The following is a 17703-nucleotide window of genomic DNA, read 5'->3' on the forward strand; positions in this document are numbered from 1 at the left end:
AAAAGATTTAGGATGATAATTGCTGTACATCCCCAAAGATAGAACTGATTGTGTCTGAATAGAAATTGAAGCATACTGTTTTTAACTTCATTTTTTCTTGAGGCTTTTTTGGGGGAGGAGGGGAATTTGTGTTTTCTTTCACAACATGACTATAATGACTAAAATGAAATTGTTTTGCATAACTTCACATGTACCTTCTCAATGAGAGAAGGGGATGAAGAGGGACGAAGGAGAGAAACTGAAACTCAAAGGTTGTTTTTTTTTTTTTTTTTAAAGTGTTAAAAATTGTTTTATGTGTAACTGGCAAAAAAAAAAAAAAAGGAAATAAATTATTTCTAATCAACTTAATGTGTTAACCACCATCACATACCAAATAAGCATAGAGAACATAATTACAAAAAGGAAGAATGAATTCAATGAATGGAAGTGGCACACCAGATGAAGCTTTTGGGTATTTACACTTCCTTCCAATAGACCAGGCTGTCCACTCACAAGAAGGAGCTATAGAGAAATAAAATTGGTGAGCAGGCAAAATGGACTTGAACACTGGGAGCAAGCATCCCTGGAGTGGTGAGGGGGGAAGAAAGCAAATGATTTGAGTTGGTTCTCAAGTATCCCTCATGAAATATGTAATCCGTACAGACTCTCACTGCAGCATATAAGGAAGCTTTTACCAATTAATGCATCTGCTCCAAATTATTGTCTCTTACCCAATGGGGAGTGGGTGGAATGGGAAATGTGTTTAGTCCCTTATTGTAAGGAGACTCATAGCAAGTATAATATTCCCAGAACCGAGGGGCCAAAGAATGGGAGTTGGAAGCTGGGGTGGGTAAAGGGAGTAAGAACTTTGGAGCTGCTTGGAGAACTGATAAGCAAATGAAGAGCACTGCTGCCCAAAACAATATAATCCAGAGTAGTTGGAGCCTACCCAGTGAGAGTTATGTATGACGCCCTTAAAGCATAGTCTGGATACTGATATTGGGCTTCTTTGGAAATCTGAATGTATTCCCACTTCACTTCGTTCTTCCCTTGGAGAACCCTACTTGGTAAACTGATAATATTCCTATATTTATTTGCTGTGTACACTTTTACAATGAGTTTTGGTTGCAGGGGGGAAAGTGCTGATATTATCAAATTCTAATTAAGTGCTTGCTGTCAACGATTGGACCCATCTGGGGAAAGAAAGGGGAAAATTTGGACAACTAATGAGCTCGCCCCTCCCTGCAGTCCTCTCCCGGGCCCCCGCCCATTGCGCGGCTCAGAGCTCCTGGGCGCGTGGGCTGCAGCAAGGTCCTCTCCGGACCCCCCGCGGTGAGCGCCTCCTCCCGGAGCCCCCACGCCCACCGTCCCGCTCTGAGCCAGCAGGCGCTCGGCTCCGGGGACACGGCGGGGCTCCCGCTGCCTCGGGACGAAAGGCGATGAAAGGCTCCCGCCGACTCCTCCTTCGTCTTCAGCTTTTCTCCCGTTCTGCCTCTTCCCTCAGACCGGGCCGGGCTCGGAGAACTTCTGCAAACCGAGCATCCCGACCCTTACTAGGAGACGGATCCCGTCAGCGCCGCTGATTGCTGGAGATTGTCCGGGAGGAACCGAGTCCCAGACATGCGCAGAAAAGCCAGCAGCCTCTGGACTACGATTCCTAGAAGGCTTTGCTCAACAAAAGCATTTTCCAATTCAAGGGAGGGAGAATGGGCGTGTCATTTTATGCCATTTCCTCCCCGCCCTCTCCACTCTCAACTCTGGCTAGGATTTGTGCTTTCTCTTCTGTGCCTGGAGCTGACCTGCCCGGGGGTGAGAGGCCAGGTTCGGCCGGAGGCGGGCTGCGGGACGGGGCGGGGCCGGAGCCCCGGGTTCTGGTCTGGGAGGACTCGTTATGGGAAGAGTATTTATTCCCTTCCGGGGGCTTCCTGGGATCGGGGTGGGGGTGGTGGCCGACACGGGAACGGACCCGGGAGCCAGTGTCCGTGGAAGAGCTCCGTGGGAGGGGGTTCAGGCGCCTCCTACTGAGCGTGACCCATTTGGGATTCTCTTGGCAAAAAAGCAGCGTGGTTTGCCATTTCCTTCAGTTTGTTACAGATGAGGAAATTGAGGCAGACGGGGGTCCCACAACCAGCTAGAGTTCGAATGGGTAGCTGGGGGATCCTGACCTCCAGCTTCAGTCCTACTCCCCGGGCCCAGAGTCTCAGAGAATGTCGTCTTGGGGCAGAACTGGTGCTGGTGCCCCCTCCTCCAGGAAGCCTCCGCTGCCCCGGGGGTCAGTGCTCGCCCATACCTCCACCCTCCAGGGTATCATCTCTGTCTGGTCCCTAAAAGACATTGGCCTGGAGACTGTCCCCCTGCCCCGGCCTGGTGTCTTGCTCCGGGAGAAGGGGGCATTCTCAGCCTCTGATGGGGGGAAAAACATCCTGAGCGGCTTCTCTCGGTCTCCTTTCCTCCCCAGCTCTGCCTCCGGTGGCCTCTTTTCTTCCCCTGAGGCCGAGGGAATGGCTCCTGTCCTCCTGAGCGCCCCGCCCTGCCAGGTGAGTGCCCGGGACTTTTCTCCTGAAAAAAAGACCGGGCGCTGGGGGGGGGGGGGCATTTTTCTCCTATGCTGCGACCCTAGAAATTACCAGTCAGAATCACTCATTTAGAGCTAATAGTATAGAATTCTATTCAATGTCCCCTCTCCCTTTGAAAAGTTTGGATTCCAGATTCCTTTCCTCCCTCCAGCCCCTTCCCCATCCATTGATTAAAGCAAGCACCAGATAACCATTATGCCTATGAAGATAGGCAAACTATTTCCATGTAAGTCACTGTTTGGGGGGAGGGGGAATTAAAAGGCATTAAAGTAAGAGAAAGTGAAAAAAATCTAATCTGCAGGGTTCATCAGTTCTCCCTTCATTTTTCATCATGGTTTCTTTGGAATTTCCATGGAAGTAGCCAAGTTGATCATTGTTATAGAACTGGGCACAGTGTTCTCATTTTCCTTCAGGTCATAGAAGCCTTCTTCATATTTCTTGTTCCGTTTCCCCTTTTCCTTCAATCATATTCAACCATTTCTCAGCTGATGGACATCGGTAATGAGTAAACAATGAAATAAATGACCAAGGAAACCAAGGTTTGATCTTCAGAGCATAGTTATTAAGCATTGCCTGTCATCTTCAACAACCTAATACTAAACCTCCTCATTTCAGGCATGGACCCCAAATTCAGGAGGACAGATTTTTAAAAACAATCAAATGAAACCAGTTAATTAAAAGGAAACCCTATAATGTGAGGTAGTCTGATTTATAGTTGGATGAGTGTGAGGAAGAGTGAACAGGTGCAGTCCTCTGAAATTAAAAAAAAAAAAAAAAAGTGTCTCACTTCCCCTAAATGTTTGTAAACAATTAAAGGAACATGGAAACAATACTGATTGATTAGTCATGAATTGCTTGAGATGTGCAATTGGAGGTACTCTTTACATCAGTCATTGGATGGGACCAGCTTTCTGGTCAGCATAACAAGGGGCTCTAAACAGCAGGGTAGGGTTGTCCAGTTTCCTAACCATAAAGAGATTGGGTCAAACAGTGCAATGAGATTTCCAGTTTCCTTCACAAGACATTTTTGGACCAGATAGACCAAAAATTGAATAGAAACTAAAGTAGCTCCAGAATCCAATCACAAGATAGAGCCAGTGTGTTTCACTCAATTACCATAGTTAACCATTTGCTGTCCTAATCCCCTGAATTCCTACCATTTCACATAGTTTCAGAAGGGCATGGGTTCCTGGAATTATCCAAATTCAATGTTGTATGAAGATGTATTCCGATGGAAGTGGAAATCTTCAACATAAAGAAGATCCAACTCACTTCCAGTTGATCCATGCAGTTCTTCCATGCAGTCATAAAATGATTCCTTCACATCTGCTTAGTTTCTAAATCTTTGCCACTACAAATAAAGCTGCTATAAATACTTGTAAGTCCTTTTCCTTTTTATTTGATCTCTTTGACATAGAAACTTAATAGAGGAACTACTAGGTCAAAGGGTATGTGTGGTTTTTTTAGACTTTTAACATGGGTCCAAATTACATTTCAAGAATTGTTGGAACAGTTCACAATTCCATTAATAGTGCATTGATGTGCCTATATTTTCTTTTTTTTCCTTTTTTTAATTTTATAATTATACTTTTTTTGAGTGTATATGCATGAGTAATTTTTTTATAACATTATCCCTTGTATTCATTTTTCCAAATTTTCCCCTCCCTTCCTCTACTCCCTCCCCTTGATGACAGGCAATCCCATACATTTTACATGTATTACAGTATAACCTAGATATAATATATGGGTATAAATCCAATTTTCTTGTTGCACGTTTAGAATTAGATTCCGAAGGTATAAGTAACCTGAGTAGATAGACAGTAATGATAACAATTTACATTCACTTCCCAGTGTTCCTTCTCTGGGTGTAGTTGTTTTTGTCCATCATTGATCAACTGGAAGTGAGTTGGATCTTCTTTATGTTGAAGATATCCACTTCCATCAGAATACCTCTTCATACAGCATTGAAGTGTACAGCGATCTTCTGGTTCTGTTCATTTCACTCAGCATCAGTTGATGTAAGTCTCTCCAAGCCTTTCTGAATTCATCCTGCTGGTCATTTCTTACAGAGCAATAATATTCCATAACATTCATGTACCATAATTTACCCAACCATTCTCCAATTGATGGAAATCCATTCAACTTCCAGTTTCTGGCCACTACAAAAAGGGCTGCCACAAATATTTTGGCACATACAGGTCCCTTTCCTCTCCTTAGTATTTCTTTGGGATATAAGCCCAATAGCAGCACTGCTGGATCAAAGGGTATGCACAGTTTGATAACTTTTTGGGCATATTCCAGATTGTTCTCCAGAATGGTTGGATTCTTTCACAACTCCACCAACAATGCATCAGTGTCCCAGTTTTCCCACATCCCCTCCAACATTCATCATTATTTGTTCCTGTCATCTTAGCCAATCTGACAGGTGTGTAGTGGTATCTCAGAGTTGTCTTAATTTGCATTTCTCTGATCAGTAGTGATTTGGAACACTTTCATATGAGTGGATATAATTTCAATTTCATCATCTAAAAATTGTCTGTTCATATCCTTTGGGTGTGCCTATATTTTCACATCCCTTCTAACATTTATCATTTCTTTTTTCTGTCATGTTAGCCAATCTTACAGGTGCAAAGTGGCATCTCTGAGTTTTAATTTGCTCTTCTGTAGTGATTGAGTGTAATGTTCTGTTGTCTCTCTATTGTAATCCTTCTCTGGGAGGAAGTTTCTTTTCTCTTGAATCCTTTACTCTGTGAACAGGTTTCTTGGGAGGCTTCTGAGCCTCCAGCCGGAGCGAAGGTAGACGTGGGAATGAATTAGACTCTGCCTCCAAGAGTGTGGGATTGTGGGTTTCCTGGAAATCAATCCTAGTTGTGAATCTCCAGGAGCAGGCTTTTCCTTTAGTTCTTGTGAATCTGCTCTTGTCCAAGTGTCCCCAGTCAGCACCACTGTAGAATCTTGAATCCTCTTCTTCTTGAATCCTGGCTCCTTTTATCCTCCCAGAGAATGGGCTTGTGGGTACTCCTTACAGATCAATGAGCAAGCTCCTTTAAAAGTGTAAACTCCTTTAAAGGTTTGAACTAAAGGTGTGAACTCTGAGCTAGAGAATTGTTTAAGTACCTACTTAGCACCTAGTAAGGATTCTAACAATTGAGTATATTTTTTCATATGACTCTTGAAGACTTTCACTTCTGAAAACTGCCTGTTCCTATCCTTTGCCTATTTCTTAATTGGTAAATGGATCTTATTTTAATATATTTAGCTCAGTTTTGTGTATATATGAAAAATAAATCTCTTTTCAGAGAAACTTTGCTATAGAAACTTTTTTTCATTTTTTGCTTGTCTTTATATTTTGGCTACATGTGATTTTGTTTTTACTATATCTTTTATATTTCATACAATCAAAATTATGCATGGTGATCCTCTCTCTCTTGTTGGTCACAAATTCTTCTCTTTTCCATAGGTCTAATAGGTACATTTTCTCATGCTCATCTACTACTGTTTAATTATACTACTGTTTAAATCTGTCATGTACTCATTTTGATCTTATCTTGGTGTATGATGTGAAATGTTGCTCCATGTCTACTTTTTGCCAAACTGTTTTGCATTTTTCCCAGCAAATTTTGTGAAATGGTGAGTTCTTACCTGAAAAGCTTGGATCTTTGGGTTTATCAAACAACAGATTATTTATTATGACCATTCCACATATTATATACCTAGTCAATTCCATTGATCAACTTTTGGATTTCTTAGTCCTTCCCAGATTATTTACATGATTATTTACAATATATCTTGAAATCTGTTGTGTTAAGTTCCCTTCCTTCACATGTTTTTCATTAATTCTCTTTATATTCTTGATCTTTTATTTATTCTGATGTTTATTATTTTTTCTAGCTTCATCAAAATTTTTTGTTAGTTTGGTTAGTATGTCACTGAATATATTATTTAGATACAATTGTCATTTTCAGTGTACTGGCTCAGCTTACCCAGAAGCAATTAATATTTTTCTAGTTTTTGAGATCTTTATTTGTGTCAACAATATTTTATTATGTTCATATAGTTCTCTTAAACAGAAAGATTCCTATTCATTTCATACCATCTATGGTTATTTTAAATGGAATTTCTTTTTCTGTTTCTTGCTGCTGGGTTTTGATGGTAATCCATAGAAATTCTGATGATTTCTGTGGGTTTATTTACTATCTGGTGACTTTGGAAAGTTCTTCTTCATTATTTTAGTTAAATTCTTCAGTATTTTAGTTGATTATCTAGGATTCCCTTGAAAATACTTTCATATCATCTGCAAAGCATGATTTTTTTTGGATTTTGCTTTGTTCCTTGAGTTTTTTGTTTTTGTTTGTTTTATTACTGTAATTAGCATATTGAATATATGTTAATAATGGCCATTGTTTCCTCACCTCTCTCCTTTTTGGGAAGGATTCTAGTTTGTCCCCATCACTGATAGTATTTGCTCTTGGTTTTTAATAGAAATTACTTATAAAGAAAAGTTCACTTATTTCAATTTTTCCAGTGTTTTTAATAGCAACATTTGTTGTATTTTGTCAAAATCTTTTTCCTTATTTATATTGTATTTGTTACTGATATACATAATTATGATATACTCAATTTTTTTTCTTTATGAACTTATATGTTAAGACATTTGGAAAACAAATATTTAATATTGATACAAGTTTGTCATCAGTAGTTACTTTGGTTATAATATGATACACTTATTTACATTGTGAATATAACTTTTCTCAAAGGGTTGTATAAAACTGCATGCCCTTTGTTCTGGCAGTACCAGATCTACATGTATGCAAATATTTATTGCAGCTCTTTTTGTGGTGGTATAGAATTGCAAAATGAGGGGATGCCCATCAATTAGAGAATAGCTGAATGAATTGTGATGTAGGATTATAATGGAATATTATTGTGCTGGGAAAGACTTACATGAAGTGGTGCAAAGTGAAATAAACAAAACCAAGAGAACAGCATATATAGTAATCCCAATGGTATACAGTGATAAACTGTGAATGACTTAAGTATTCTCAGTAATACAATTCCAAAGTATTTATGATGAAACCATGCTATCCACCTTTGGAGAAAGATGGCAAGGAGGAAAAGTAGAAGAGAAATTAAGAACCTAGTTTAAAAATGAATATTTAGGGGGCAGCTAGGTGGCGCAGTGGATAGAGCACCAGTCTTGAATTCAGGAGGCCCCGAGTTCAAATTTGGTCTCAGACACTTAACACTTCCTAGCTGTGTGACCCTGGGCAAGTCACTTAACCCCAGCCTCAGGGGGAAAAAAAAAAAAAGAATATTTAAAGTTGTTTTCATGTGTAACTTTTTACAAAATATTAGTGAATAATATTAGTGAAAAAAGAGACAAATTTGAAAGATTTGAGAATTCTAATCACAATGATCAGTTATTTTTCAGGAGGATTCTTGCTGAAACATGGTACCCAACTTTTGACAATAATGTAATCAATTTACAGAGTGCATATTTGAGACAAAACATATTTTGGACATGGCCCATATGGATATTTATTTTGTGCATGCATGTGTGTGTATGTGTGTGTTTTGTTCACATTTTTTTCCCAATGGGGGAAGGGAAAGTAGGAGTATTAGGAAATAGATTTTTGTTAAGGATGGCCCTCCTTCCTCAGATTCAAGGAGGAAGAATGAGAGGAAACCTTTTTGCTGTCAATGGGTCTCCCTCCTAGTACCCTGATAGGTGATACCTTTTTATCTAATGTATATTGGGAGTTTAAGACTTAAGTCCTTGATTCAAGTCTATTTTTTGGAGAAGTGCTACTTTAAAGTGAATTGAATTAAAAAGTAAGAGGCATCAAAGAAAAGAACACCAGACTGTGTATCAGAAGACTTGTAATGGAGGCTCAGCTGTGTTTATAGCTGATTAACTTGAATCATAATTTGTCCTGATAATAATTAATAATAATAATAATAAAAAATAAAATAATAATAAAAATTTCTTTTTTATTCATCTTCAATTAATGGTACTTAGAATACCAAAGATCTCATTCTGGCAGTGTTATAAAAGATTTATGCCCCCAAAGAGTGATCTTTTGAATATTTTTGTGAATAAACTCACCTGTGGCCTTGTTCTGATTATAAAGGACTACCAGCATAGAACAGTGAAAATATCTTTGGATTTGGAGCTGAAAAAACTTGGGTTCAACATGCAGACCTGCAATTTACTCCCTTTTGACCTTCAGCAAATTAATTTCCCTTTCTAGATTTTCCTCATTGCAAAATGAGAAAGCTGAACTCTTTAGTCTCTTTCAGTTATAATACATGAATCAGAAAATAATGATCTTTTATGATCATTTTCAGGGATAATTTTTTTTTCAGTGTTGCAGATTGGGAATGATAGGACCCCATGCTTACTTTTCTCATATGGTTCCTGAAGCATTGAGCACAATCATGTTCACATATAGTAAAAAAAAATAAAAAACAAACCCACCTACATTTAAAATGGTTGTCATTGGCTCCATTAACAACTTTAAACAGTTACTGTGTTTACTTTTTAGAATGTAAAGAAAAGTAAATCTGGCCACCGGCCTTAAGAAGCTTGTATAGTCTAATGAGAGAGGAATTCAAAGTGCCATTTATGTATCAGTCAGTATAATGGATTACAGAGAAGTTGATTGAAACAATTCCTATTGCCAAGCAATTTATATTCAACCTTCATAACAATTGGAGTTGTTCCCAAGTAAGCACAATTTTTTTTGTGTTTCAGGAATCAGTAACATTTCAAGATGTGGCTGTAGAATTCACCTGGGATGAGTGGGAACATTTGAACTCAACTCAGAAGAAGTTGTACAGGGAGGTGATGCTGGAGAACTTTAGAAATTTGGCCTCTTTGGGTGAGATATGCTTCTCCTTTCTAATTCTGATATATATAATGTTGACTTTCAAGGTTTTAAGTTATTTATTTATTGGGGTTTTTTTGGCATTCAAAAGGAAGATATTCCTGGTCCTATTGCAGCCAAAAGGTAAAGAACTTATGCTACCTGTTTTCAGGATAAAGAATTTACTGAATGTTCCTGGAAAATGATTGCTTGCTTTGTTGTTATCTTTGAGAATGTATCTTCCTCTGTTCTGTGCTTCAAATCCACAATTTTTTGTTTAATTCCAGTGTGGTTTCTTCATATGCTAAGTGTTTCAGTGGTCTAAGCAGAATCACATGAATTAATTTTCCTAAGTTCTACTCTGTAACCTATTCCCACATAATAGAATAAAGTCTTCACTGGTCCTTTAGTCTTCACTTGGTCTTCCTAGCATGCTTATTTTTTTTTTCAAAGAGAATTTCAACTAGTTTTGAATTCTTTTATTAAATTTTATGAATTCTTAAAAAAAATTAAGTTCTTCTCCTCTCCCCACTACATAGAAGAACAAAAAGAAAGAAAAAAAGAAACCTTACCTCTCCTTCAGTCTGGGCCATTGAGGCTTTTCTGGTTGAAAAAATAATCACAGACAAAATCAGCTAACATAAACTGTGTCTTGGATGGTATAAGATAAAATTTTCACTCATATCCCCTCATTTTTCTAGTGAGAGTTTTGAAGAGTATTTCATCTCTCTGTTCTGTAATTGAATTCTGGGACAACTCTGCTTTATACTTTTTCATTTTCAACAAACAGGATTTGCAGTTTCCAAACCAGATGTGATCTACCAGTTGGAAAGAAAGGAAGCTTCTTGGATGCCAGAGACAGATATTCCAAAAAGCAGCTGCCCAGGTGACTACATAAAAACCAAAGAAATGGATCTTAGGAAATTACTGGTCTGTTAGTCATTTTAGGTCAAAGCTCTTTTAACATATTGAACAAAAGTGGTTTTATCAAAGCTTCAAAGGCCTGTTGAGAAGAGCTAAGACTTTCAAATGTCATTTTTTAATTCAAGAAGTTACTTTCTTATACATTTCATATAAACATCTGCTTTCAGTAGAAGTGATTACCTTTGTGTGGGGTAGGTATTTCTGTCCTGTTCATGAAAGAATACATACATCTTAAGCAAGTATTTTCTTACCTTGGGTGCATGGATTCATTCTCCCTCAAAAAATAAGTATATCATTTAAAATGTCAACAATATGCCCTTTTGACTTTTGTGTCCTCTTCTGATACTTTCTTCTCTGATCCTTGATGTTTATATTTCTTTGCTGCTGTACTTTGTAAAATATTTAATCTTAACCTAATTTCCTTTTTGTCTATTTTATGTCATCCTATTTTTCTATATACTTTGAAATCATGTTTATAAAGGCACAAAAGTTTGTTCCTATAACAGTATTTGTTCAGCCATAACTCCATCATTGGACCTGTAAGTTTTCAGCATTTTGCTATTTCACAAGCTAAGAGGAATATTTTTGAGAAATATCTTTGCTTTCAGTAACATTTTGAAGATATAGACCTAGTAGTGGGACTATTGGGTCAATTGTTTTGAAGTTTTGTAGCTACAGCTTAAATTGTTTTCCAACAGCTTAATAAGTACCTCTTTTAGCCCTAAGTTCTGAATTTTATCTCATTAATTACTATAATTTTATATTTTGTTTCAAGTAGTTATTAATATTTTATCTTGTGGGAAATTCCTGTATGTCTTGATTATTTATGCATTTGGAATTGGATTCCTTATGAAGTAGATATCTAGTGGAGTTTTAACAGATATTTATGACAACAATGTCCCATAGTACCCCTTTCCTCATATTTTTTTCTACTATTTATTCCATATGTCTTTCATTGTCATCATATGATAAGCTCATCAATTCTCCTTATTCTTTTTGTTCAATGTTTTCTCTTCCTATTTCCTCCTTAAATGTATGTATGTATGTATGTATATATATATATATATGTGTATATATATATATATATATATATATATATATATATATATATATATATATATATATATATGTACAATGTTGTTCAGTTATTTTTTGGTCATGTCCAACTCTTTTATGACCTAATTTGGGTTTTTTTTTTGGTTAGAGATAATGAAATAGTTTGTCTTTTCCTTCTCTAAGTCACTTTCCAGTAAGGAAATTGAGGGAAACATGGTAAAATTACCAGGCCAGGGTTAAACAGCTAGTGTCTGAGTTTTGTTATCAAGCTGAGAAAGATTATTCTTCCTGACTATAGTTCCAGCCAGTTAGCTTCTCTAAGACTACTTTTGCAAACCCTCAATGTCATCTCATTTTTAAAGATAGTCTTTCCTTTAATTATTCCACCAATCTTTTACAATCAAGCAAATTCATCTTATTCATTTTTCTAGGTAACTTCATTCTATATCATTTCATTTATTTTTAAATTTTGAGTCATCATATTTTCACATTAAATAAATTATGATTCTTGGTGAAAGAGTAATGAAACTAGATATCTCAAGTGGGAAGCAATTCCTTTTGCTTAGGGGCAAGTAGGAGCCTTGGGAAACTGAAGAAAAAGGAGGATTAATCAGCTTTATTCTTCCTTTCAGGGAGCAAAGAATTTACCAAAGAGAAATCTTATGAATGTGGAGAATGTGGGAAGACATTCAAGAGTAAGACACAACTTACTTTGCATCAGAGTATTCATACTGGAAAGATTCTTTATGAATGTAAGGAGTGTGGAAAGGCTTTCATCTACAACTCAGAACTTAGTCTACATCAGAGAATTCATACTGGAGAGAAACCTTATAAGTGTAATGAATGTGGGAAGGCCTTCAGAAGGAAGGCAAATCTTACTATGCATCAGAGAATTCATACTGGAGAAAAACCTTATGAATGTAGTGCATGTGGGATGGCCTTCAGACGTAAGATTCAGCTTACTGTGCATCTGAAAATTCATCCTGGAAAGATTCTTTACGAATGTAAAGAGTGTGGGACGGCTTTCCACTACAATTCAGAACTCATAAAACATCAAAGAAATCATATGGGAGAAAAACCTTATGATTGTAGTGAATGTGGTAAGGCCTTCAGGAGTAAAACACAGCTTACAATGCATCAGAGAATTCACACAGGACAGAAACCTTACGAATGTAAAGAGTGTGGGAAAGCTTTCTTCTACAACTCAAATCTTATTAAACATCAAAGAATTCATACTGGAGAGAAACCTTATGAATGTAGTATTTGTAGGAAGGCCTTTAGGAGGAAAGCAAATCTTAATATGCATCACAGAATTCATACTGGAGAGAAGCCTTTTGAATGTAGTACATGTGGGAAGACCTTCAAGAGGAAGTCAACTCTTAATATGCATCAGAGAATTCATACTGGGGAAAAACCTTATGAATGTAGTGAGTGTGGAATGACCTTCAGGCTTAAGACACAGCTCTCTATGCATCATAGTATTCACACTGGAGAGAAACCTTACGAATGTAGTACATGTGGGAAGGCCTTCAATAGGAAGTCAAATCTCACTGTGCATCAGAAAAGTCATACTGGAGAAAGTCTTCATGAATGTAAAGAGTGTGGGAAGACTTTCCATGAGAAATCAGATCTTCTAAAACATCAAAGAAATCATAGGGGAGAAAAACCTTACAAATGTAGTGTATGTGGGAAGGCCTTCAGGATGAATTCACATCTTACTGTACATCAGAGAATTCATACTGGAGAAAAACCATATGAATGTAGTGAATGTGGGCTGGCGTTCAGGCGTAAGACAGAGCGTACTGTGCATCAGAGGATTCATACTGGAGAGAGTCTTTATGAATGTAAGGATTGTGGGAAGGCTTTTTTCTACAATTCAGTATTTATGCTACATCAAAGAATTCATACTGGAGAAAAACCTTATGAATGTGGTAAATGTGGGAAGGCCTTCAGGAGTAAAACACAACTTAATGTCCATCAGAGGGTTCATCCTGGAACGATTCTTTATGAATGTAAAGAATGTGGGAAGGCTTTCCACTATAATTCAGAACTTATTCGACATCAGAGAATTCATGTTGAAGGTAAACCTTATGAATGTAGTGAGTGTGGGAACACTTTCATAAATAAGAAAACACTTGCTGTGCATCAGAGCATTCATACTGGAGTGAAACCTTATGAATGTAATGAATGTGGGAAGGCCTTCAGGTGTAAGACACAACTTAATTTTCATCAAAGCATTCATACTGGAGAGAAACCTTATGAATGTAATGTATGTGGAAAGGCCTTCAGGAGGAAGCCACGTCTTATTGTGCATCAAAGAATCCATACTGGAGAGAAACCTTATAAGTGTAATGAATGTGGAAAGTCCTTCAGGATTAAGGCACATATTACTGTGCATCAGAGTATTCATACTGGAGAGAAACCTTATGAATGTAATGCATGTGGGAAGGCCTTTAATAGGAAGTCAAATCTTACTGTGCATCAGAGAATTCATACTGGAGAAACACCTTATGAATGTAGTGAATGTAGCTTGGCCTTCAGGTTTAAGAGACAGCTTACTGTCCATCAGAGAATTCATACTTGAGGGAAATATTATGAATTTAATAAATGTGGAAATATAAAGTGCAAAACTTTATGTCCATCAGAGAATTCATACATAAGATATTCCTCATGAATGTAAAGGTTGGGAAGACCATCACAACTTAGATTTTATTGAACATCAGAGAGTATTTACTGGGGAGGGACCTTATTAATGTGGAAAGGCAATCAGAATTAAGCTACAGCTTGGTATATATCAGAGCACTTGTACTAGATAGAAACCTTATGAAGATGGTGAATATGGGAAGGCCTTCAGAAGTAAGCATAAATTTAATGTACTTTAAAAATTCATACAGGAAAGATTATTTATGAATATAAGGAGTGTGAGAAGGTCTTCCACTAAAATCAGAACTTACTGGGCATCACAGAATTCATACTTAAGATAAACTTTATGAAAATACTATATGTGGGCAGACCTTTTTCCTGACTTTAGAACTTAATATTAGAGTATTGATACAAGAGAAAAATCTTATGAAGCTAATGAATGTGGAACACCTTCAGACTGAGGATACAACTTAGCATAAAAGAATATTCTGGAGAGAAACCTTTTGAGTTATATAAGACATGTAGGAAGGTATTTTTATTGAGGACAGTACTCTGACATCCATCAAAGAATTTATATTCTATAGAATCTTTATGAATGTAAGTACTGTGGGAGAATCCTGTAGTCATCTAGACTGATTCTGAGTCAGAATATGAATATCTAAGAGATCTTATTTAGTCCCATGAAAGGGGATAGATCTCCCTTCTGCAAAGCTCTCTAAGGGAAGAAAGATTAATGATGGCCTCCCATGGACCTTCTGCTATGGAGAGGATGTGATAGTTGAGCCAAAGGTGGTGGTATTGGGAGAGCCTTGATTAACTTTGATCCCTGGGCATATGGCATGCAGAAGTCTTATGGATGATCTCTCAGCCATCAGATGAGCTTGATATGTGATGAATTCCTGTTGATTGTTCTGAGATATGAATCATTTGAACTGTGATCCTGACATTGCTGGTGCTGCTTTTGCTTATATTCATCAGGGTAGATACTCAACCATAAAGATTTGGAATAACACTAATTTCTTAAAATCCTGGTAAGGATCTGTGGCAGATAATGATTCTTTTTGATTTCTGCCCTGTGTTCTGAATGTCAAAGTAAAGGAATTCAATGAAGTACCAGTAAAAAGTAGGTGGAAGTATTACTTTTTTAACATAGCCACAAACATCATCTGGCATATGGATAGGAGATTCTCACTGTTCAAAAGAATTGAGTAAAGACTTTTAAGAAGAAATCAAAACTATCAGGTGTCACAGGACAAAATGCTCCACATCAGTTTAGAGAAATACAAATTTAAAAAAAACTGTCAGATACCACCATCTCATATCTATTACATTAGGCAATGTGATAGCTAAAGATAAGGACGTTTTGCAGGGGATGGGGAAGAATCGTGATATTAATTCATGGTTCATAGTAGTTACAACCATTCTGGTGACCAATTTGAACCTATGTCCAAAATCCTATGAAATTACATTCCTCTTTACCCACTTAGAACATGACTTGGTCTTTATGCCAAAGAGATAAAAGGAAAAGGACTTATGTGAAGAAAAGTTTTTCTAGTGGCTCTTTTTGTGGCAGCAAAGAATTAGAAATTGAGGGGATGCTTATCATTTAGGGAATGGTTAGATAACGTTATGGTTTATGGTTGTAATGGAGTACTATTTTGTTGTAATAAATGATGGATGATAGCTAGATGGCTTATTGGATAGAGCATTGAGCCTGAAGGCAGTAAGACCTGAGTTTAATGGAGCCTCAGACACTTATTAGCTCTGTGTATCTGAGCAAGTCAATTTAAGCTCTTTTTTGCTTTAATATCCTGGAAAAGGAAATGGCAGAATTATTTGGCCAAGAAAACTCCCAATGGGGTTATGAAGATTCTAAGAATCATTGAATCACTCAACAACATGAGGGAAATTGTGAAGCTTTATATGGATTGATACAGAGTGAAATAAACAACCAGGTTATTGTACACAGTAATAACAATATTGTAATGATTAACTATGGAAGAGTTAGCTACTCTGATCAAACTAATTCCAAGGGAATGATGAAATGTACTATCCATCTGCAGAGGCCAAATGATTAACTCAATGTAAGTGGAAGTATAATTTCTTTTGTTCATTTTCTTACTGATTTTGCTACATGTTTAGTAATTTTTTTTGGTTTGTTATTCTACATGTATAATTTACATATTTCTGGCCTTATTAAGTATAGTAGGGGTTGGAAAGAGAATTTTGGAACTCAAAATGTTAAAAAGAATGTTCAAAATAAAGATTTTTTTATTTAAATAATTAAAAAAAAGATTTGTTTATTGAGCTTTTAGAGGTGAGTTTTTCTGTAACAGAGAACCCCAAAATTTTCTGCCTGCTTCCCTGATCCTTAAATATGCCTGCTTGCCCATTCTAGCCAGGGTGCAAAGTCCAGTGGGGATCAAAAGTGATGGTTCAAAATTGGGTTCTAAGGCCATGGAAGGTTTGGTGATTGACTAATGCACATAGCCAGAAGTTGACTCCTCAGCTACTTGACCAATTCTGGAAGAGAGTTACCTGGGCTTTTCTCTCCTAAGAGTTGACAATGATTTATACATCACTACTTAAGAACCATTTTTCTGGAGCTGCTGCTCTATTCCATGGTTTGAGGTTTCTTCCCACTTCCTGCAGGGGAAGCAATATGTAGTCAATTTGTAAAGACAGCCTTGAGTCACACTTTAATGGACTTCAAGAAAGCAATATTTTATCCATGAGTCAGTAAGAAAGCTATAAAATCTCTGAAACAGAATGGGCTGACCTATATTTTAGGAATATCAAGGGTTTTTTTTTGTTTGTTTTGTTTTGTTTTTTGAGGCAATTGGGGTTAAGTGACTTGCCCAGGGTCACACAGTGTTAAGTGTCTGAGGCCTGACTTCAGGGCTGGTGCTCTATCCACTGCGCCACCTGGCTGCCCCTGGAATATCAGTTTGTTTATTTATAGAGGTTACTTATATTCATACAGATAGACAACTCCTTTGTCAATTATTGTGTTAGGAGTAACATGATTTAAATCAAGAGGGCTGAAGAGAATTAGAGTACCCATTTCTTTTTTTTTTTTTTTAAAGAAGTGATGGATTTAAAATACATAATTAGACTTACATTTTTGAGTGTGACCAATGTGGGGATCGAATTTGCTGGGCTATATTTATGATAAGTTTTATTTTTCTTAATTTTTTTTTTTTTTTGTTCAGTGGGGGAGAAGGAAAACTAATTGCTAAAATGAGTGAGTGGACTGAATTGGCCATTAACCTGTTTGAATGATCCAAACAGAGTTCCCTAAATAGCTTTTGTGATATATGTAACCTGTACAGACTTACTGCAAATATAAGCAGACTCCTATCTGTTTAAGAATCAGTTTTAAATTATTGTTTTCCACAGATTGGGAGAAAGGTGGAATGAGGAATATGTGGAGATTCCTAGCAAGTATAATTTTCCTACATAGAAGGAAGGGCTAAAGGTTGGTGGGAGTGGGAAGCTATAGTAGGTAGAAGATGGCAGGAACTTTGGAGTTGTTTGGAGAACTGGTAGCAAATGAAGGGCACTGCTATCCAAAGTAATATAATTTAGAGTAATTGGAGCCTCCTTTAAATTATGTATGACTCACTTAAAGCACAGTCTGGATACTGATATTCTGCTGC

The 17703-nt window shown here is 37.1% G+C and overlaps 1 protein-coding gene across 4 annotated transcripts; it reads left to right on the forward strand.

Annotated features, from left to right (window-relative positions):
* The first annotated feature begins 1523 nt into the window (after positions 1-1523).
* LOC141554119 (uncharacterized) lies at positions 1524-16901 on the forward strand. 4 transcript variants are annotated; one of them, XM_074285698.1, is made up of 5 exons: positions 1524-1788; positions 2438-2516; positions 9310-9436; positions 10212-10307; positions 12034-16899. In XM_074285698.1, the coding sequence occupies exons 2-5, from the start codon at positions 2481-2483 to the stop codon at positions 13983-13985; spliced, it is 2211 nt and encodes a 736-aa protein (XP_074141799.1). In that variant the 5' UTR covers positions 1524-1788; positions 2438-2480; the 3' UTR covers positions 13986-16899. The 4 variants fall into 4 exon arrangements, with proteins under 4 accessions (XP_074141799.1, XP_074141798.1, XP_074141797.1 ...); XM_074285697.1 differs by having other exon boundaries at positions 1696-1800; XM_074285696.1 differs by lacking the exon at positions 1524-1788 and adding an exon at positions 1921-2251 and having other exon boundaries at positions 12034-16901.
* Positions 16902-17703: the final 802 nt, after the last annotated feature.

This window comes from Sminthopsis crassicaudata, chromosome 2 (assembly GCF_048593235.1).
Source record: "Sminthopsis crassicaudata isolate SCR6 chromosome 2, ASM4859323v1, whole genome shotgun sequence".
Lineage (NCBI taxonomy): Eukaryota > Metazoa > Chordata > Mammalia > Dasyuromorphia > Dasyuridae > Sminthopsis > Sminthopsis crassicaudata.

Coding starts and splice junctions, on each gene's coding strand:
- LOC141554119 (XM_074285696.1), top strand. CDS start 2,187: ATGTCGTCTTGGGGCAGAACTGGTGCTGGTGCCCCCTCCTCCAGGAAG. Junction 2,517..9,309: donor TGAGCGCCCCGCCCTGCCAG/GTGAGTGCCCGG, acceptor TTTGTGTTTCAG/GAATCAGTAACATTTCAAGA. Junction 9,437..10,211: donor TAGAAATTTGGCCTCTTTGG/GTGAGATATGCT, acceptor TTCAACAAACAG/GATTTGCAGTTTCCAAACCA.